Source organism: Sinohyriopsis cumingii, chromosome 6, assembly GCF_028554795.1.
Source record: "Sinohyriopsis cumingii isolate HCF-2022 chromosome 6, ASM2855479v2, whole genome shotgun sequence".
In the NCBI taxonomy this organism is placed as follows: domain Eukaryota; kingdom Metazoa; phylum Mollusca; class Bivalvia; order Unionida; family Unionidae; genus Sinohyriopsis; species Sinohyriopsis cumingii.
This window is the reverse complement of record NC_142966.1, coordinates 92,426,863-92,451,330: the sequence shown is the minus strand read 5'-3', so window position 1 is coordinate 92,451,330 and position 24,468 is coordinate 92,426,863. Positions and strand designations below refer to the sequence as shown.

At 36.7% G+C, this 24,468-nt stretch overlaps 1 protein-coding gene across 5 annotated transcripts in view; it reads right to left on the bottom strand.

Moving 5' to 3' along the window:
- Window positions 1-11,763: 11,763 nt before the first annotated feature.
- Window positions 11,764-24,468, bottom strand: part of LOC149797449 (medium-chain acyl-CoA ligase ACSF2, mitochondrial-like) — a 49,463-nt gene continuing 36,758 nt past the window's right edge. For all 5 annotated transcript variants that reach the window (XM_089962259.1, XM_089962258.1, XM_089962260.1 and 2 more), the window contains 2 exons: window positions 19,298-19,408; window positions 11,764-13,866 (listed from right to left, as the gene is read on the bottom strand). In XM_089962259.1, the coding sequence (XP_089818385.1) occupies window positions 13,732-13,866; window positions 19,298-19,408 (246 nt within the window). In that variant the 3' untranslated portion in view covers window positions 11,764-13,731. The remainder of the gene's footprint in view (window positions 13,867-19,297; window positions 19,409-24,468) is intronic.

Below are 24,468 nucleotides of genomic sequence, written 5' to 3'. Positions count from 1 at the left end.
ATGGGTAACGAATTCATGTACGCGCATGCGCTACATATATCAATGCAGAAGTACTTAACCGTGTCATATGTACTACACGGTTTAGTTATCATTTTAGCTGCCTAAATGCCATGCCTAGTATATGGTTTGATGTGGAGTCACAGAACTCTGTGGGGCTTTCGTGTGACGTATACGCTGTGTTTTGGTGACGTTGGATCGGAAGAGTGGACTGGTTTTCTCGGTGCGAGGGACCAAGGCTTCGCGACCAGCGGGTCTGTGATGTAAGGGATCCTTCAGCAGACTTAGAAGAGCGGACCATGCTTGGGTGCTTCTCTGGCCATTTACTAGAGCGTGTGGAACCGGAGTTAACATCTTGGTCGTCAAATGGGCGCCACGATAGTTATAGTGTTCATGTTATTTCCACAACTGCATTTGTCATTCGTTCATATTATGTAGTTATATGAACGATCGATAGGTTCATGTCATTCATTCCTATTGTGTCGTTATATGAACGATCGATAGGTTCATAATGTCATTCATTCCTATTATGTCGTTATATGAACGATTGATAGGTTCATCATTTCGTTCATTCCTATTCCTATTTCAGTATCGGTTTACGATCGATAGGTTCATAATTACACGTATTGCTATATCGTTATGTGAACGATCGATAGGTTTGTTCATTCCTATTGCAATACCGTTGTGTGAACGATCAACAGGTTCATAATTTCATTCATTCCTATCGTTATATGAACGATCGATAGGTTCGTAATTTCATTTATTCCTATTGCTATATCGTTATATGAACGATCGATATGTTCATCATTCCATTCATTACTATCGTTATGTGAACGATCGATAGGCTAATAATTTCATACATTCCTATTGCTATATCTTTATGTGAACGATCGATAGGTTTATAATGTTATTCATTCCTATTGCAATGCCGTTGTGAACGATCGATAGGTTCGTAATTTAATTCATTCCTATCGTTATATGAACGATCGATATGTTCGTAATTTACACTGCTTTTCAATATCGTTTTATGAACGATACATTAAAATTTACCTGCTTTTCTGAATCGTTATTTGAACGATACATTTATAATTAACATTATTTTATAAATCGTTATTTGAACGATACATTCAAGAGTCTTTATATTGGGGCGTAGGTCACTTTTATTTTGTTAATCGGTGATAGGATTTAACGTTTGTTTTGAAATTCCATTCGTTAAATTAATGTTAGTTTTCTCTCGTTGAATTATTTGTTGATGATAGTTCCATGTTAGGAACTTTATAATTTTTCCTTATCTTTTTGTTTATAATGGTGTCAGATTTGTTATATTTAAATTGCGTTTATAAACATCTTGTAAACGCAGTTGCTTTTGGTGTCTTCCCTAATCCAGTCCCAGCCCAGCTTCATCCTGTGACAAAAACATCGTGGAGGATCATTCATAATTCTAATGGAATTACAGCAAAGTTATAAAATCTAATTCCTCAGGCGTATCTTTTGACGAGGACTGTATTTCTATCTGGAGCAACTGTATTTATTTATGTGACAGGATGTGGTGTTTGGAAGGAAAATATATTGATAATACTTCATTAACTACATGTATCTTTTACATAACAGCGTTCTTAGGTTTGTGCAATCTGCAACACACAAACACCAATGTGATTAACAGGGCTGTTTCTATCAACAAACTGCATCAACATACTTATATGGCAAAGTGTTTTGTTCCGTTTTTGCCTCCAAGGAGTACTGATGATATAATTTAGGTCACTTACTCTTGTTTCAACTGGGTAAAGACCATAATATATAGCCTGTAGAGGATTTTTGAAGTCTAGACAAGAGAGCCAGAACTCAATCACGAGGCTGAAAATTCCTTTTCCTTTTTATTTCTGTCATACCTTAATTTCCGATTTTAATTGAGTATAGTGAAGATTAGTTCTTCTACTTACAAGTCTTTGGCAATTTATATTTGAAATCCTATACATTGTTAAGATAACTGTGTAAATCTTTGGTTGAAAGAAGTTTCTCTTTCTATAACTTAATGTCCAAGGACAGTATGTCCAAAACCCAGTTCAAAATGAATAAAACCCATTGATTCTTGAAATGATTCCCTAACAGCAAATAACAGTACATGAACACCCCCCCGTCCCAATCTTTTCCTGTATCAAAGAATATGACCGAATTCTTCTCAAAGCTTGATGAAATCTTCCTAAGGCCCCTTGAGGTGATTGGTAGAAGAAAAAATGTTGCATGCCTGATTCATGCATAACTTGCTGGAAACTTCCGGACACAAAATGTGACCATTGATCAGATTGACAGTTATGGAAAGGCCAAATTGTGTGGGGAAAACTTTTATCAAAGATTTTCTATGGCTAAGTTTTAATAATCCTCAATGGAATTTCCTCTAGAAATCTTGTCGATGTAATTATGTTCAACAAGTACGGGACCGCTCCGGTCGCATAGTGGTTAGAGCGTCCGCCTCGGATGCGGTAGGTCGAGGGTTCAAACCCCGGCAGAGTCATACCAAAGACTTACAAAAATGGTAATAACAGCTGCCTCACTTGGCGCTCAGCAGTAAGAGGTTAGTGTTAGACTGGTTGCCTGGTGTCAGGATAATGTAACTAGGTGGGACAGCATACTACATGTCTGTGGCATGATGATCCAGTGCTAGACATCACTATAAACTGACATCGTAGCGATATGACATAAAAAATTTTAAAGCTACGTTAAAAATTTAAATCACACACAAAGTACTGGTTGCCTGACTTGATCTTAGGTAAGGGACTGAGACAATCTACTTTTATTCTGCTATATGGTTCATCATACGCAGGAATAGGTTGCAAAGAAGCTTTAGGTATCTTAAGATTGGGTTATCTTACCATCTACAATATTTAGAAATATCACTTTTAATTCTCGGCAAACAAGAATGATTCAAGATCTAATAAGTCATATTGACTCCTAAATGACCATTCAAACGAGTTTCATGGGCTAGACTAAGAATTTCCAGTATATATACGACTTAGGAACAAAACTTTGATAGCTCACTGACCACTCGTCACAAGCGGGTACCTTAGGTTGACCCTAATTTTCACAAAATAACATACGTATTTGTGAGGCTTCAGGTTGGTTAATAGCCCTCTGAAACAAACAGGAAATCTTAGAATCTTTTTCATGTTCGACAGAGTGATTTTCTTTTGTCACCCTGATTAGAATAGAGAGAATGAATAGTAAAAAGATTGATCATTAAAAGGAGAAAAAGCGACCTCATCAAAAGACTGGCCAATAAATGTGCCAACTAAAGGAACAATTTCCTGATCAACATCACTCTCAAGCGCTCTTTTTGCCATCGCTCAACTAACTACACAAATTGGGTATAAATCAGGGATTTCATTTTCAATGCGATCAACATTTTGATCCAAACAAGACTTATCAGTTACACGTGGATTGATCACAACCTTATCTCCAGCTAGGTCATTACCTAGTAATAAATGAATATCCACGATGGGTAAAGACGTAACTTTTCTGACTGACACGGATCCTGCGATTAAGAGAAGTGATCAAATTTACAAAATCGAGAGGAACATTAACGAAACTGCACTCTACTCCCTGAATAAGAATATTTTCACTAGAAGACTTTGCAGATAAAAGAAAAGCACCTGACAATAAAGGATTCCGAGATGATCACGTGTCCCTTAATTTTTTAAGAGATATGCTTGGCAGAACCACCAAGTGAGACAGAACCTTATGACATGAATGGTTCATAATTCTCCATAATAAAATCAGAATTGGTTTGTTTGACCAAAAAACGTATTGCTTTCAACACATTAACATGACCTTGACCTCTTATAAATAATGGTATCCGGAACATGTCTGTCTTGAATCTGTTGCTTAGTTTTTAATTTGTAGCAATCAGAAATGACGTGCCCTTTCTTCTTTCAGTAAGTACACATAGGAGGAGATAAGGATTTCCTATCAGTCTTATCAAATGTTTGATTCTTAAAAGTTATTCCAGACTGAGATTTGGAAGTGCTGGTATGAGATTGGGATGGTTTTATATAAAACCACTACAGACTGAAAGACGTATTGACTGAAACGTTGTGAGTCAGTGAATAACCGTCAGCCGTATAAGCAGCAGTTTCTAAAGTTTATACTTTTGCTCATCAAGGTATGTCTTGATGTCACTATGAATACAATTCTTTAACTCTTCAGCTTATGACTTGTTTGAGGTTATCGTATTCTTAACCAACCTTCTTTGCTGAGTACCACCTGTCAAACAGTTGTTCTTTCTTCTCTTCCAAATTCGTCATGGGTCTGTCCATTTTCCTTTTACATATCCTAAACCTCTGTCGATACGCCTCAGGTACCAATTCATAGACCATTCAAGATGCATTCCTTAACCACATCAAAATCAACACCATGTTGTACTGAGAGCGAATTGCAGACTTCACAAGCTTTGCCAATAGTATACTTTGTAGTAATAGAGTTCAAGGCTCTTTAGGCCATTTCAAATTTTCAGCAATCTTCTAAAAATGGGTTAAATATTGATCTACTTCTTTTTCTCTAACAAGGGGTACTAGCCAAATATTTCTGGTAACATCAAAACCTGAATATGTGTGTAATGGGGAGAGTGCTATCCACTTGCCAGTTCTATTAATTTAAATTGCATTTCCTTTCTTCTTTTTGTTTCCCTTTCTATTTCCATTTTTTTTTTTTCATTTGCCTTGCACACCTCCCCACTGCTCTGTACCCTACACTGGGGCTATCCATTCGATCCAGAATCAAACACAAAATTTGTTCTCTGTGCTACGTTTCCTGTCGGACTCTGGTCCAACATACCTATCCGACCTCACCCATGTGTATACACCTGCAAAATACTTACGCTCCTCTTCTGACAATCGTATACTCATTATTCCCACTATGAAAACAAAGTCATATGGACAGCGTTCTTCTCCATACCAGGGCCCAGCAACGTGGAATGAATTGCCCACTGAACTTAGACACAAGACACAGTGATCACATTCAAGAGGGCTCTCAAACTCACTTATTTCGACTGCAAGAACAAACTTAAATACCTACTGTTTCCTACATGTTTTTTTTATTTTATGTTTTTCTAATTTCATGGTGTTTGTTTTTGTAATAATATTATGTTTTTTTTTATCTTATAGGTGTTGTCTAATGTTGTAAAGCACTTAGAGCTTCTTAAGATTAGGCGCAATACAAAGTCCTCATTATTAGTATTTGCATTTGCATTCTTTCTCCTCATTCTGCATCTGCAATTACATGTCTGACTTCTTTTTCTGTTTGTAGCTGAAGCTTTCTTATTTTCATCTGGTTTTTTAATTTCAATTCTCTTAACTTTCATTTCATAGCTAGACATAGACTTGCTAATCAAACCTGAAGCATTTTTTCGAAACAAAAACTTTTCCACCAAATACTGAAGCAAAAGATTTTTTTAGTTCTAGTTAAGTTGGAGAAGCCATCATTTCAGAAATATCCTATTGTCTGGTAAGCTCAAGTAATTCATCCTTCTACAAGGACTTGAATCCTTCCTGGGTAGGATTTAAAATAACATTCTCCACTTTAGATGACATTGTGAATGCTTGTTGGTTTCACTATAGATTTCTCAAATGTTAAATTAAAATGCCTGGTGTAAGAAAATTCTGAAACGAGTTGAATTTAAGATTTAAAAAAACTACTGTTTTCTGAAATATTTAAAAGAAATTATTATTCCCGATGAGAGCTCCCCAATTTTCTGCTACAACTTTATTGTCTAATAAAATTAAGTAAAAGAAACAGTGAAAACCAAAGAGTTTTGCAAAATTCAACAAATAAGTTATTTCGTTATGATACAAAAAGAGAAAATTTAAAAGGAACTTACAGTTTTGTAAATTAAATCCCAAATAGTCCTAAAAGTTCAATCACAAGTCCAAAAGTACAGAGTTACAAATAAATTTCAGTGGTGTTCTGAATGAATTCAAATTCTGAATGTGTTGATGTACCAATAAGCTGGAATGTGGCACTATGTTAAGTCTTGATGTATCACCATGATATAATTCAAAATGGCATTGAATCCAAAATATTCTGAAAAGTATTATTATGCACATTATAATTCCAGTAAATAATTTAAATAAAGAAACCTCTCAAATTAAAACTGAACATCACAATAGGACTAATTTCACTTCAGATGTTAATGTAGGAATGAGTAATTCCAATATAATCAACCTCGATATAAAAACATAATTTGCGAACCATGATGAGGGTCAAAACTTTATTTCCAGAAAATTCTAAGTTAAGAACTCTACTCTATCATCTCAATGGAAATTTTCATCAAAATGTAAACAAAATTTGTTTATAGAAAATTATGAGGTCCAATCAAAAGTGTATCCAGAACTCAAACTTAATTAAACCTGTTTACAATTAATAATTATTCAGTTGAATTATTTTATCCTTATTGATGGCAGCAACAGTGTTGGTGCTAACAGTGGCTTTTGTTCTTCTTCTTTTCTCCTTCCTCTTTTTCTTATTCTTCTTCTTCTTCTTATTATTATTATTAGTAGTAGTAGTAACAGTAGTAGATTCTGACCTTTTGGAATGAAGAAATTGTATGTGACATGTATGCAAATTTGGGACATAAGGTTTACAATTATATACTGAGAATCACAGATTTTTCTGATACAAGTCACATGATGCCAATAATGAAGAGAAACGAGAAAAACAAACATGAATTAAAAACCCCGTCTGATTCCTGTGTTTAAATGTAATGAACATTATTGATTACCCAGACACACTTATTTATAAATAACTATAAAATACACATATTTATCAAATATATTATTAATGGTCAGTATATGCCTTAAAATGTGTTTTTTAAAGTTATTCCCTGGTACATTCTGATTAGATATACACAAGCATTTATTATATTTTTTCAAATGCTGCAATTGAAAGTATTTATCTACCAAACATGCATGCAAGTATAACTATATTAACTTGCTATCAATATACATGTACAACATGATCAACATATACAGGAACCTGACAATCATCCACACATCTAATAGCATTCCATACACATCATCAAAATCTTTTATTCTAGAACATAGATAGGTATGACGCTTTTTTTACTCTCAGATTACCACAGGAAAACTAAAAGCTTTAAATTTTTTTTATTTGTTAGACATGTAATTATTGTGAGCAAAACATGAAGGTATACTGATTCGAGAAATATTTGTAGTATTTAACATGATTCCAATTACACATTCAACTTGTAATCTATTCAAGATCCCTGCATTTTCTTTCTGACAAAGTTTAAAACTGAGACAATCAATATTTCAGGAACAAATTACATGATCAGCTTTTCCCTTTATGATCTAAAGAAATTGGGACAAATGGATATTCAGTGAACAGTGTTTCAAATTTTGCACTGGATGTCTTGAAATAATGGACATATACATCTTAAGAAAAACATTACACTCAATATCTGGCAGGAATGGCACATGTTGTAATTTTATATTAATTTTGCAAAATTTTAACATTTTTAATTAATTTTAAACCTAATCTGGTTCCTGATGTAAGTGGCAGACCTGTAAATAACAAATGCTAAAAGAAAATATCCAGAATGGTATTATAACTTGAAACAAGAGACCCCCATTTTGTTCCCCAAAGCAATGAGGCTAATCTAGGACAAAGGTAAACAGATAAATCGATGGATACACACACTGTTGCCCAAGTGATCATTCTATCAACCTACTGCAAAGGCAGGCTTGACAAAAAGTATAATGGATGAATAGACCTCCACAAATTCTCCAGCATACCTTATCTGATCTTATATTCTTCCTCTTCTTTCTGAAAAGCTAGTTATCAATGTGGGATGGTTCTTCTTTACTATATTCCCAATAAACTGGTTATCCATAAAAAACAAAACTTCCATACTTTTTTCACAAAGTGTTGGAGCTGGATGAATAATAACGTCCAAGAGACAGTGGCAAAAAAGTATTTCTTTTAACAAGAGGCCCAAGATCACCGGCTGGCTGCCTAACAGTTAAATGCAAGAACAGTTTGCCAAAAAGTCTGGATCAGTAAGATCACTGTATTGTATTTACCGGGTACTCTGACAAATGTTTGGTATCACTTCTGGTTACACAATGTCATTGTTTGCATCAGTGTTGTTGCATATGATTTGGTATATTAACAACTAGATGGTTTGGTTTTTAATATAATAAAATGTACAGTAGATGCACATGAAGATCATTTTGTCAGATACTGAAAGGCCTTTATAACAGGATGCTTTCAATTTCAATCGGTTGGTCAAATTCAAATTTTTCAATAACGTTTTGTGTAATTTTCTACTTTGAGAATGGACACCTTATCTGATGGTGAACTGTCATCATTTCTATAAATGTGTAATGCCTTCAAAGTAATATGATTTCTGTCAAATGTGGTAAAATTCTACTAAGTGGCTTTCAATAAAACATTATTACAAGTTTTTCTATTTTTAGTACCAGATGTCATATTTGATAGCAGACTGCCTTTTTCACAAAATTTGAGTGAAATCATGCCAGCCAGCTTTCTATCAAATTTAAATTCTGTTAAGCCATTTATGAAAGTCAATCAAAAACGATTTGTTACGTTATGTGTGTGTGTGTGTGTGATTTGGATTTTTAAAATAGCTTTAACAATTTTTCAGTCATATTGCTATGATGTCTGCAGTGTGACAGTTTATAGTAATGTCCAGCATTGAGGCATCATGCTGTAGACAAGTAGCATGCTGTCCCACCCAGTCACATTATCCTGAAACCAGGCCGACCAGTCCTAACACTAACCTCTTAATGCTGAGTGCCAAGCAAGGCAGCTGTTATTACCATTTTTGTAAGTCTTTAGTATGACTTGACCGGGGATCAAACCCACGACCTCCTGCATCTGCGGCAGACGATCTCACCACTAGGTCACCAGAGCAGTATTCTACATTTAGCAATGGTAGCCATATTTTATTGGCAAGTCAACATAATTTTTATGAATCTGAAAGCCCATCATGCTACAATGCTTTTGTCAAACTTAGTCAAAATCTGATAAGATGTTTCTGAACAGTTATACAATTTTTATTCTTTATTTTAGCAGTGATGGCCATTTCTTATGGTAAAGATTGTCATCATTTGTTGTAACTTAAGAGGTCTTTATGCTTTCTGTAAAATTTGGTCTAATTCTATTCAGCAGTTTCAAAAAAGTCATTAAAAAATATATTTTAAGTAACATAGTTAGTTTGACCTAGTCAATAACAGTAGACTCTTCAGAATCCTGCAGAAGATGACTGTTCGCTGTTGTCACGTCGTTATACGAGAACATGCACAGCACAGTGTGCTTCACAGGTGCAACAGCAGGGGCCTTTCTAGTCAGCAGCAGAGTGAAGCAAGGCTGCATCCTTGCGCCGACGTTCTTTGCCATCTTCTCCATGCTCCTCCAGTACATCTTCAACGACTGCAACGAGGGAGTGTACATCCATCCCAGGGCTTACAGCAAGCTGTTCAACATCGCCCTTCTTCGTGCTAAGACTAAAGTCATAGAGGTTCTCATCCATGAATTGCTCTTTGCCGATGATGCAGCCTTGACATCACACATGGAAGATGGACTACAGCAGCTGGTATGCCGCCTCTCCCACACCTGTAAGGAGTTTGGACTAACCATCAGCCTGAAGAAAATGAAAGTCATGGCTCAAGATGCAGACTCCTCTCCCACCATCACCATCGATGGGTACGACCTGGAAGTTGTTGAGATCTTCACATACTTCGGGTCCACCATCACCAGCTCCCCATTGATTATGAGGTGAACAGCAGGATTGCCAAGGCAGCAGCAGTTATGGCCAGAATGAACCAGAGGGTCTGGAACAACCCCAACCTCACTGAGAAGACCAAACTAAATGTCTATGCGTGCCAATATGAACAGCAGGTTCTCCATTTGCAGCAAGAGGCACCTTCGCTGGCTCAGCCACATTGAGAGAATGGACCCAGGTTGTATTTCCAAGTACCTGCTATACGGCAAGCTAGCAAAAGATGCACGTCTGGCTGGATGGCCACATCTCAGTTACAAAGATATCTGCAAGAAGGGCATGAAGATGGCCAACATCAAAATCAATGACTGGGAGAGCTGTGCTGATGACCACTCCACCTGGCACCTAGCTGTCAGACAAGGTGTTCAGAAAGTTGAGAAACACAAACCTTACTGCAAAGATAGCCAGGAGGAAGACAAAACAACAACAGCCTCAACAAGTATTGGTGTTCACCTGCAGCAAGTGCAACAGAGACTGTCACTCTGAGGTCAGGCTCTTTAGCCACTTGTGAAAGTGCATATAGGGCACCCAATGCAAAGATGAGATAGTTACCATACTTAATGGCAGATAACAACATATTATATATGTCATAATACTATTTATCAAATTGGATTGAATTCTTTTGACACACAATTTTAAGAAGTCACTGAAAGCTTTTTATATTTTTTAATAATGACAGCCTTTTTTTTGAATCATTTTAAAATATTAAAAGTCATCTATGCTAGAATGGTCGAAAATTTGGTCAAAATCTTATGACTGAATTTTCAGAAGTTGTTTAAAAGTTCTTATATTTTTATCTGGAAGATTGGTGTCATTTAAATAAACCTGAAAGACATTCATGTCATGATGCTTTCAGTGAAATTTGGTAAGGTTTTCTTGAGTAGCTTTTGACAAGTTTAAACATTTTTCTATTATTCTTAGTGCTGAAGGTCATGTTTAATGACTGACTGACATCATTTGAATAAATCTGCAACAACTTTATGTCAGGATGCTTTATTTCAAATTTTTTCCAATTACTTTGTGCAATTTGCAATAATACATTATTTAAAGCTTTCAGGGGCCCCGAGTGGCTGAGTGGTCTAACGCGCTCTCCATTACGGATCACTGCCATCTCACCTCTGTCTGCGTGGGTTCGAGTCTCGGATTCAGCCAATGTGGGTATGTGAGAAAGCTTGCCAGTAGCTTCTCATGGGTTGGTGGTTCTTTCTGGGGTTTTCCCGGCTTCTTCCTCCACCATTAATACTGGCCGCCATGTATAGCCTATCTTAATTCTCCAACTAAGTGAACTTATGGTATTGTCCTTCATCTAGTTTATATTGTCTATTTGCAATTCATACTTAACATCTTATTAAAAAATTTGACCAGATTTGCCAGAGATCATCCTAGCCATAAGTTCTTTCACATATGTTCAAATGATGCCCGTTCACTCTCATCTGTTGTTGCTAAAAGAAAAGGAAAGCTTTCAAAAAATTTTGTTGTTGTAGTTGTTGTAGGGTTTAACGCCATTTTTCAGCACAAGATAGGCTATACATGGCGGCCAGTATAACTGGTGGAGAAAGAACCCTGGAAAACCCAGGTAAGAACCACCGACCCACGAGAAGCTACAGGCAGGCTTTCCCACGTACACACAATAGCCAAGCTTTGGACTCAAATCCATGCAGACAGAGGTGAGATGGCAGTGATCTGGAATGGTGAGCACTTTAGATCATTCAGCCACTCGGGGCCCCTAAAATACCCAAGACTTCTCAGGAAAATGTTTTAGCACAACTCAACATTTTAGAAAAAATAAAGTGCAATAAAGGAGTAAAATCCAATAACTCAAAATCAGAATGAGGTCGATTTATCACCAAAAAAAATTATGGCAAACAAAATCTTAGAAACATCCTTTCTCCATTTAGCCTCCAAATTTTTGTTAAAATTCTCAGTGAGAAAAAAATTATTTAAAAACAACAGTCTGGTTTTAAATAAAAATTTATTATTGAGTATTATAGTACACTTTATGACATTTCTTGTATTTATTACTTTATTCAAAAAATATCAATATGTTCCACATTGCATACAACCTGTAAATATGTAAAAAGTATATTCACTGAAATAATCAAACCTGTATCGATGTAAATACAATGTATGGAATATTTTACTCTAATCCAGAATATAAAAATAATTCTTAATAAACTTTTCTGTTGAACTTAAACCCATATCATCTATTTTATAAATGTATATATATATATATATATAAAAGTATAATATTGAGTTATGTTACATGCCATAAAATATTAAACAGACAATAACAATAAAGGGTTATAGATCTAACTAAACTAGATTTATACAACAATTCAAACAAAAAGTTATATCACCCCAAAATTAAAAATGTTAGAAAAATGTGAAATACTGCCATCATGGTATGCAAACCTAATCAAGCAATCTACATATGCAAACAAAAATTCCAACCATGTACCTCAAGTGATATTTACTTAACCATAATAAAAAGGTTTGTACTAAAAAAAGTCTTAGTCCAAAAAGGTCAGAAGTATGAAGCAATGAAATCAAAAAAGAAAAAAGACATAAGTAAAACACTGCCATAACGGTCTGAAAATCTAACCAGCTTGTAAACATAGGCAATGTTTCAGATAGGATGTGTCATTACAGAATTTGTGCAAAATTTGCACCATGTCCTGCATAAATATCAGATATATAATGCACAATTGCAATGTAATTAAATGATGAAGGTGAATTTTTGTTTACCTATAACCTTGAACAAATGTGTCCACCAATCAGTGAATGTCTGAAATGCTAAATGATTGCTTTTATGAAAATGAATAATTTCCATCAAGCAATCTTTTCCAAATGCACTGGTTGTTATGCTCTGCCCCCTCCCTCCTAACCATACATACTGTATGACAAAACTCCCCCTCCCTCCTAATCATACATACTCTATGTCAAAATTTGAGATCATCCAGAAATAACTGTGTAATTAGTATATCCCAAGATATTTCTTTGAGAAATGCTTGGCATACTACTGTACTATAAAAGCCTTGAAAGAAATTTGAAACAAATTTATGTAACAAGCTGATGTAACACCCATCCCTGGTTTAGTTACATATTACATATTCGAAGAAACATTTGACACTTGGTGACTTTTGTAAGCAACAGGCTTCCAGTCACATGATGTGACCCTGATGTAGTGCCATTTGCAAAGGTGAAAATATTTTGCTAATAGACAGATAACCAGTTCCCTTATTCCAGTCTAATTCAATAAACATGATTACCAAAATGATGACTACTAGTGACCCACAAAAGCCAAGAATAAAGTCAAGCAAAAACTGAAACTGCTGCTGATGAATTTAATACCAAAATGGTGGAACCAAAGAATAAAAAACATATTTGTATACTCTAAGGAAATCACCTGAAAACCTCTGCAAACATTGAAGACCATAATACTGCTGAGGAATAAGAATTGTAATCATTGACTTCTCTTAAAGTATTGCTGAGAAAATCAAAACAGAATTTTGAAGTTTAGAAGTTAATTTGTTTATGTAGATAACATTTTATTATGAAATTGGACCTATATGAACACACCACTGGCTGTACTATTTTAAATAAAGGGGGCCTATTAGTCCATGTTATCAATCCTGGCTGAAACATTATACATGTATATGCACAAAAATATGCCAGTCAAATATCACTGTTCTATGTTTTGTGGTTTTTTCTCAGTCTTTCTAATGAACTCCCTTGCAATGATGAACAGCATAATGAATGATGACAGCCAAATCAAGATGCAAACCAATGGGGCAAAATACAATTCAGCTATTATAAAATATTCAGCTGATGGAATAATACATAGCTTTAAAAATATCTCATTTTAAACAAATATTTAAATACATTACATAACTGATTGCATCACAAAAGTAATCTCCTCTGCTCTAGTAAGTAACATGCTCCAAACCCAGCATCCTAGTTGCCTCATCCCGGATCTTGTACTTCTGAACCTTCCCTGTCACAGTCATTGGAAACTCAGACACAAAGTGGATATATCGTGGAATTTTGAATTTTGAAATCTGCAGAAAAAATTATATACTCTGCCTGTCAACAATACTGGCATAATTAAAATCCTCTACAAGTAACCAAGTAACAAGCAATTATAGTGACAATACTACAAGGAGTAACAGCCAATGTATGCATGGTTAATGAGCTAAAATCTCAAAGATAAGGCCCTACTACGTTGCACTGTCTGCATCTCCACCCATATGGGTAAACCAAAATTCCAAAAGATAGGTATAGAATGTTAAAATAATTTAAATGATGTTAATATACTGAATCATGTAAATCTGTGTCATTTTCAGTTCGGATTCGCTTCAGTTTTATAAATATCCTGGCAGTCAGATCTGTGCCATTTGTTTTCATTCAGAACAAATATACAATATTGCAAAATGTGTTTTAGTTGCATTCACATGTCAGTGCCACCATTCATGCTATAAGATTAGTGATAGGAAGAATTTCTAGATGGTTTCTTTGGTTGGAAGTCAGATGAGCACCATATTCATTTAGAACCTGCTATATATATGTACTGCTAAAGTGTTTAGTGAAAGCTCCATGTTCATACAACCATCCATTTTGGAGAAACAGCCATGTGAAGATACTTAAAATGGCTCTCACAGCAGCCATTTTGGATGTTGTATCAGCATCAGATTTAATACAGATACAACTGTATTTTGCAAAACAAGAAGTGACTTTTAAACCAACCAACCAACCAACCAACCCCCCAAAAATGTTGGTAAGCCATCCATTCTGGATAAGAAGCTGTTGCAAGATTTGTCACATTTTGAGAGGCCATCTTGGCATCATTTTCTCTTATGACAAACTACATTAATGAGATGTGTTTAGTGAAAAACATGTGTCAATATGACCAACCCTAGAGGACTAGTAATAAAAGTTTCACGACTGCCACCAAGGTGATCATCTAGTTTTGAATAGCATTATTTTTGTTTAGGTAAGACTGTTATCATATGAAATCTTTTAGTTATATCCCCATCACAATCTGTTCAATGGAAAAGATGCAACAAGACTTTCAAGATAACTACCAATGCAGCCATACTGGAGGTCTGATTGGCACAATTTTCATACAGGATCACTACCTATCATACGAAGTCATTTAGTAAAAGTCCCATGTCAATACAAGTATCCAGTCAGGAAATGCATTTATAACAAGATTTTGAGACGGCCATCATGGCCATCAAATAGAGTCCTGATCAGCACCAATTTCATTCAAGACCAATTAGATTATCATAAGAAGTCTTGTAGTGAAACCCCTATGTCTATATAATCATCTGTTAGGGAGAAGTAGCTAAAACAAGATTTCAAGATGGCTAGCCTGGTAATGTATTGTGCACCTAATTGGCACCAATTTCATTTGAGACCAATCACCTATCATAACAACTCCTTTGTGGAAACCCTATGTCCCCATGATTATTTGTTCAAGAGATACAGTGATAAAATGAATTTCAGGAAGGTCTCCATGGTGTAACCATTTTCATGAGGACTAATTATACATATAATATGAATTTTGGTGAAGACAACTGTCTATTTTGGAATAATAGCAATAACAATATTTTTAAAATGGTCACAATGGTGCCATACTGGAAGTCATGTTGGTACCATTTTCTTTTTGAATAACCAGGCATCATAAAAGGTCTTGTAGTGAAAGCCCCATGTTAATATGACCATACATTTAGGAGAGAATTAGCAATAACAAGATTTTTCAGAGCACTAATTTCATCTACAACTGACATGACATGAGGTTCGAGATGGCCACCACTGAAGACACCATCTGACATTAATCAACACTGCACTAGTAATGCCTGTCTCAGGAATAACAGTTCAAACTTTGTTATACAATACATAGCTGGGTTTAAACAAGCAAGTCTGTGAGATAAACTGATCATATAATAAATAAGAGGGTTTTGACAAGTCCAGGATGTAAACCTTCACACCACTTTGTCTTGTGCTTTGTGGCTACAGAGTGTTTGATCAATATAGAAAATAAAATGACTGCATGGGTTACAATTATAGGCATGTATGGCCACTTTTCTATGTGCTGGGTTAGCAACCAGTCATATGAGCTCATCTGTCATTTCCTGTACATGGCTATTTTGGGACTCCTCGTATATACGTACACACTAACATGCATGTAAAAAGACTGTGTAACAAACTCCTTTAACTTCTTTAAAAAAACACAGTGATAGTCAATATTCTATTTCTAACTTTATCTGCACAATCACTTTCCTGTCCATTGCATTAACCCTTAATGTTCTATGTTCTTTTGCAGTACAAGATCCCACAGTGCTGAATTGTTTGAGGAAAAAAAAGAAGAAAACTGCACAGTTTTTAATTTGCATGCATTTCAAAAAATATACACAACAGATACACAAACCCTACATGAAAAATGATGGTGGATGTCTAAACTTTAAGATTTGCATCAAGGCACAGTTTAATATATTTGCATGTACAATGACAAGTTATGATTGTATTTCATCTGCATTTTTTTATATGAAAAGTTCAAATATATCTAAGAAATATTATATTCTTTAGTAGTTCAACCATGTACATGTACATGTTGTGTCTGTCACAATGTTAGATCTAAATTGTGAAAATCACAGGTAAAGAAAGGTAACAGTTTTGTAAACATCCACTCCATGAATGTCAAAGGTAAGTTTAGTTTGTCATGATATTTCACCAGTAGCAAAATGTCCTTTCTGCGAAAAATACACTCACCCTGGTTTAGTTTTTTTTAACCTTCATTGCCTCTGCAACACCTACTCTATTTGTTTGCAAGGTTCCACATGCAGAGGTATTTAGCAACTCATGTTCGTTAAAAAGTTCAGGTGATGAACAATAGTTATCCATATATAGTCTGTGTCCTTTATTCAATAGACCTCACTTGCAAAGCAAACCAATCACAATTTTTGTTGTTTTACTCAGCTCCTCGATGTTTAGTTCTAGTCCTTCACAATAATTGTCAACGTCTCCACCTGTTTTACCAGCATAAATGTGGTAGCCAATACAATATCCACTGCTTGCATTGCACACCTGGAACAGCTTCATGCCAAGCTTGTTAAATTTGGCAGGGTTATAAACATGAAATTTCAGATGACCTTTCCTACTATCAGATGCAAGAACTCGTCATCAAAAAAAGTGTTACATAGTCGATAAGTTCAGTATTTGCCATCTCATCATTTAATTTTGAAGTACCAGTGAATATGGGGTTGACAGGCGTGCCATCTTTTCTCATCCAGCCAGCATGTACATCCGACTCCAGTTCCACATCGATTCCTGGCTCAAAATCACTCGTGGCTTTTCCATCAACACTTTGCCAGCTCCAATAATTTCATCCTCCTCAAATCCTTCAAAATCGTTGTCATCATCACTATCAGAAGTCAGTATTTGTTGCAAGAAATCACCATCATATTCAGCATCAGCCGTTTTAATTTTTTCCAGGTACCACGTGCTCAAAAGCGAGTATTTGTAAAACTTCTATGCTAAATGCTTAGTAAAGTACAATGGAATGCCTGTTCCGGGCCTCTATAAACCAATCCAATATAATTTTACAAGCAGTCATGGCAAGTTGAAGTAACAGGTTGTGTACATTGTTGCCTACCTGGAAAATGACTTAAGTCACAACAAATACTGAAACCTCGACCAACAGCGTGGCTAATGTCGCGACAAGCACTTTAAGGATTAAACAAAATCAAATTATAATTGTTTTCTTTACAAACTTTATTGTTCTCTGAGAATCTTTTAAAAAATCTATTTTGCTATTAATGTTTACTATGCCAGCATCTATTTCATGGAATTTAACAACCACTGTCATTTAAATGATATTTATATAAGAAAATGGTAATGTTTGTCTCATTTAAGCCCAAGTTCACCAATGACACAGCTTATATTTTTGTCAAATTTAGATTTTTATCATTCTTTCAAATTGCTTGGTTGGCTAAAAATGTCTTTTACAGAACATTCAGGAGGGCCATAAGTATTACAATGCAGTTAATATCTAAATTTCTTTGACAAAAAAAATCCTGTCTTATCTTTAAAGAAAATCTTACGAAGTCTCCTTCAAAGCAAAGACCATCCACTACTGTACATACTCCCACAAAGACCATCCACTACTGTATATACTCCCACAAAGACCATCCACTACTGTACATACTCCCACAAAGACCATCCACTACTGTACATACTCCCACAAAGACCATCCACTACTGTACATACTCCCACAAAGATCATCCACTACTGTACATACTCCCACAAAGACCATCCACTACTGTATATACTCCCACAAAGACCATCCACTACTGTATATACTCCCACAAAGACCATCCACTACTGTATATACTCCCACAAAGACTATCCACTACTGTACATACTCCCACAAAGACCATCCACTACTGTACATACTCCCACAAAGACCATCCACTACTGTACATACTCCCACAAAGACCATCCACTACTGTACATACTCCCACAAAGACCATCCACTACTGTACATACTCCCACAAAGACCATCCACTACTGTACATACTCCCACAAAGACCATCCACTACTGTACATACTCCCACAAAGACCATCCACTACTGTACATACTCCCAAAGACCATCCACTACTGTACATACTCCCAAAGACCATCCACTACTGTACGTACTCCCACAAAGACCATCCACTACTGTACGTACTCCCACAAAGACCATCCACTACTGTACGTACTCCCACAAAGACCATCCACTACTGTACATACTCCCACAAAGACCATCCACTACTGTACGTACTCCCACAAAGACCATCCACTACTGTACGTACTCCCACAAAGACCATCCACTACTGTACGTACTCCCACAAAGACCATCCACTACTGTACATACTCCCATAAAGACCATCCACTACTGTACATACTCCCACAAAGACCATCCACTACTGTATATACTCCCACAAAGACCATCCACTACTGTACATACTCCCACAAAGACTATCCACTACTGTACATACTCCCACAAAGACCATCCACTACTGTACATACTCCCATATAAGTTAGATCCAAATGCTACCTGTAAATACAGTACACACAATCAGCAAAAAATATGGTAAACTTTGGTGCACAGTTTGAGACATTGTTTCCTCAGTTCCCATTAGTTATGTACCATACATACTTGCATATAAATCAGATCTAACTGCAAACTGCATAAACCCGATCAACCATTGCATAACGCACTGACAGATCTGGGTCTATGCAGCTTGTTAGCCCTAATCAGTAGAAGAAAAACAAAACAGATGCTGGCCTGCTTTTTACACCATGCAACAGCAGTCCACGGCCTATGCTGTTTGGAGTGAGACAACTTACATGCTAGTATACGCAGTATGTCAACATCTTAAAAGTCATCAGTATTTTGTACACATTGTAATAATTTACTTTACAAATGAAACAATTAAATTTCTGACCTTATCTTTACAGTAATCCTTGATCTCTTCTTCAGTGGCAGTGACATCATCCTTCAGTTCAATCCAGGCACAGATTTCCTCCCCAAGCCTCTTGTCTGGGACACCAACGACCTGCAATACATCAGTATAAAAGATGAACACTTCCTGCATGTTTGCCATACACGTGATCTTTTGGGAATCAACATGCATCTGAGTTTCCTCTGACTTTTCCTATATTGTGTTAGATTTTTAAAAAGTTATGTTGGAGTGGAGGCCTGAGCATACTCCCTATCAAAAACATTAAATTCATTCATTACTTGAGTAACACCTAAAAGGATGCAACTACTGCAGGCAAGGGTGGGTGAGATTATATGTAATGTGAGCAGGTTAGTATTATCGAAGAAAGATAATTTACTTGAACTTTGCTTTCTCCATCAATTACATTACCTGATCATATTACATTAGGTGAACCGGTAGGAGGAGTAGGAAATGCTGAGTATTCTACCCTTGATTGTGTTATGAGCTCACTCCTTGCTTCAAACAGAAAGACAAAGAATTTTGCCAGTAGGGAATGGCCACCAAGAGTGATGTGACTTTACTGATGTAACACCAGTCACTGACAACATATGATTTCCCTTGTATGTGCTCAGTGTGGCAGATCTTGAACTGTTATGATCCTCACATGGATTGAAGCTGCAAACGCCTTTTCAATCAAGACATCCCTAAAAGCAGCCAGGAGTGAAGGAGGAGTTTGTTTTGGGCATGCATGAATTAATGGCAATCTCAACTGTTTGAGTAGATGTAAATGATTATGACTGATCTGGGTACATCACTAAATCAATCAGATTGTTCATCCAGGGTGTTTCAATTTAGTGGGGCAATCAGCGCTACTGCAGTCTGTCCTAGCTATCTATACAATCAAAACTGATGGAGTAAAGGTGTATGCTCACATTACCTTCAAGCTGATGGAGTAAAGGTGTATGCTCACATTACCTCCAAGCTGATGGAGTAAAGGTGTATGCCCACATTACCTCCAAGCTGATGGAGTAAAGGTGTATGCCCACATTACCTCCAAGCTGATGGAGTAAAGGTGTATGCCCATATTACCTCCGAGCTGATGCAGTAAAGGTGTATGCACACATTACCTACAAGCTGATGGAGTAAAGGTGTATGCCCACATTACCTCCAAGCTGATGGAGTAAAGGTGTATGCACACATTACCTCCAAGCTGATGGAGTAAAGGTGTATGCCCATATTACCTCCGAGCTGATGCAGTAAAGGTGTATGCTCACATTACCTCCAAGCTGATGGAGTAAAGGTGTATGCCCACATTACCTACAAGCTGATGGAGTAAAGGTGTATGCTCACATTACCTCCAAGCTGATGGAGTAAAGGTGTATGCTCACATTACCTCCAAGCTGATGGAGTAAAGGTGTATGCCCACATTACCTCCAAGCTGATGGAGTAAAGGTGTATGCCCACATTACCTCCAAGCTGATTGAGTAAAGGTGTATGCCCATATTACCTCCGAGCTGATGCAGTAAAGGTGTATGCTCACATTACCTCCAAGCTGATGGAGTAAAGGTGTATGCCCATATTACCTCCGAGCTGATGCAGTAAAGGTGTATGCACACATTACCTACAAGCTGATGGAGTAAAGGTGTATGCCCACATTACCTTCAAGCTGATGGAGTAAAGGTGTATGCCCACATTACCTCCAAGCTGTTAAAAAAAGCATGTACAGCCCATGCTTATGGGTTTCTGGAAAAATGAAAAATGTCAAGCATCAGATGGCACCAAGGACACAGACCTGACGGAAGGTTAATGAAGGACAACTCTGTATGAAGCGATTGTCCTCCATTGATAATGTGCTGGCCAGGACAATGAACTGGCAAGGAATGTGTCAGACTTGAATATTAATGGATACTGAAAATGCCCATAAAGGTATCCACCAAATATGAGGTCAGGTAAATGTTGCTCCCCTTGAATTAGTATGTCACCACAAGTGCATTATCCAGTATTAGCAGGACTGTGTTTCTAGGGTATGTTCCACCCACATCTGGAAGACATTGAGAATGGCTTTCATTTCCAATAGGTTGATATGAAGAGCCTACTCTTGAAGAATGTACATGACACTGACAATCATAGGCCCAGTAGTAACATGGCACTGACAGTGACCATCACAGGCCCAGTAGTAACATGGCATTGTCAATGACCATCGCAGGCCCAGTAGTAACATGGCATTGTCAATGACCATCGCAGGCCCAGTAGTAACATGGAATTGTCAATGACCATCGCAGGCCCAGTAGTAACATGGCATTGTCAATGACTATCGCAGGCCCAGTAGTAACATGGCATTGACACTGACCATTGCAGGCCCAGTAGTAACATGGCATTGACACTGACCATTGCAGGCCCAGTAGTAACATGGCATTGACACTGACCATCGCAGGCCCAGTAGTAACATGGCATTGACACTGACCATCGCAGGCCCAGTAGTAACATGGCATTGACACTGACCATCGCAGGCCCAGTAGTAACATGGCAATGACACTGACCATCGCAGGCCCAGTAGTAACATGGCGCTGACACTGACCATCGCAGGCCCAGTAGTAACATGGCATTGACACTGACCATCGCTGGCCCAGTAGTAAGATGGCATTGACACTGGCCATCGCAGGCCCAGTAGTAACATGGCATTGACACTGACCATCACAAGCACAGTAGTAACATGGCATTGACACTGACCATCGCAGGCCCAGTAGTAGCATGGCATTGACACTGACCATCGCAGCCCCAGTTGTAACATGGCATTGTCACTGACCATCGCAGGCCCAGTAGTAACATGGCAATGACACTGACCATCGCAGGCCCAGTAGTAACATGGCATTGACACTGACCATTGCAGGCCCAGTAGTAACATGGCAATGACATTGACCATTGCAGGCCCAGTAGTAACATGGCAATGACATTGACCATTGCAGGCCCAGTAGTAACATGGCATTGACACTGACCATTGCAGGCCCAGTAGTAACATGGCATTGACACTGACCATCACAGGCCCAGTAGTAACATGGCATTGACACTGACCATTGCAGGCCCAGTAGCAACATGGCATTGTGACAGTACCACCCTGGTATTGTGTAAACCAAGGAGCTGTAAAATGTTCTCACCTAAACAATGTCTTATTTGATACTTTCTCCACCACATGATATATTTTCATGTGTCTGGGAGATATATGCAATGTTAATATGTGTTAAGAGTTCCTTATCTATATGGACAAAATCTTGTGAATGGATAAGGTCTGACTTATCTGGACTGATTATCCCACCTGAACTGTGAAAGAGGGAAGTAAGGTTGTTCATGATGCGAACCAAAAACTATACATAACAAAAGGTTTGTGGAGTGTCATCATGGAATGCAAATTTCTCTGAGGAGGACATTATGAACTAGGATATGACTTGTTCTAATGCCCTACTGAAGGTCCAACTTCAACATCTTGGTTGATGCATCTGGTGAACTTCTAAAAGAGTTAGTCTGGTTCCCTGACCACCTCTGTTGATTCCAATTTGAAACCAAGATCTGAATCAAACAAGTACAAGCAAGTATCTTAATTTTAATGCTACAATTGTATTTCTTCATATGTATGTGTGTGTGTGTGTGTGTGTGTGTGTGTGTGTGTGTGTGTGTGTGTGTGTGTGTGTGTGTGTGTGTGTTGAAACAAAACATAGAAGCATGATAGTTAAGTACTGTACCCAAAAATTTCTACGGTGAAACTGAATGTTACCTATCAAAATCACATGTGACAATAACAAACACTATGCTGACTGCTAAAATATTAATAAATTCACCTTCATTCACAATTATGCACTATACAAACAATTCAACTTAATGAAACATTGAAAAAGAAATATTGATTAAATTTAAGTTATAGAAACTACAGTGTTTAATTGGATTGTCTGGAGGATATCTTACACCTTGGCTAGAGTATATAAAAAAAAAAAAAAACTGGTTTAATGTGTGTTTAATGGTAGCCACCGACCAGGTAGGAAGGGGAGTTAACCTGGAAGAGTTGCTTCCCTTTGTCTAGTTCCCTAACTATGTATATAGGAAGACATTTTCCCATCTTTACAGGATGGCTGGATTTGAAGGTAGCAAAGAAAGATATCCTAAAATAATGTGATCAGGTAACATATTTGATGCAGAAATAATTAAACATCTGCGTTGTTTTGAGATTTCCCTGTCCCATGCCAATATATAAGACAGTCATTCTATTCTAGCCAGTGCATTAATTATTTTACATGGGCAAATTTGGGGATAGTTCAAATTTGCAGAATTTATGGTTTTGGAAAAAAAAATTATATATAATTCAAAACTGCCAACACTAACAAGACCATCTCAGTAAGGCAGTTGAGGTTTTTTTTGTAAGTTTGACCAGTTTTCAGTATGGTGTGACACAATATCATGTACTACAATTGTAAAGTTGAAAAACATTTATTTAAAAAGATCAGTAACTGATGCAACGCAGGTAAACATTATGTTTAACAAAAAAATTTGTAAACCTTAGTTACCTCTAACACAAATGCACAAACTTCAGTTCCAAACCTTATGCAGCTCAGTGATTTCTTGATATTTCTCAAGGTGATGTAATTCTTGGAATTTATATTTCAATTTCACATGATGACAGCAATCATATCCCACCCATACACACACACACAAGACATATCCAAATCAACATATGATGTCCAATAAATTGTTGCTTTCCTACTTTTATTCACAAGAATCTGAATATTCTTTTTCACTCTTCTGTAGTGATTATTAACACTTTTTAAGAGGTTTTTTTCCCTTTCATCTTCAAAAGATGTATCACTTGCTGCATGCTATTTTTTTTAAATTCTATAATCAGCAGTTTGATCATGCAGACATCTTGACATGAAAAAAAATATGTGCAGTTTAAAGGTACTACTGTAAAATTAGTCTGGTTCCCTAACCATCTCCAATAACTCTAATAAAAACCTTCAGATACAAATCAAACACGGACAAGCGAATTATCCTGAGCTTACCACAAATCGTATTTCCAGTTTTTGCTTTCAATCCCTAAGTCCTTATTTTAAGGGTCGTTTTTGTAAGACATACAGCAAAATCATAAGGGCTGACAGGTCTGATAATCTTCATACTTTTGTAACTCTAGT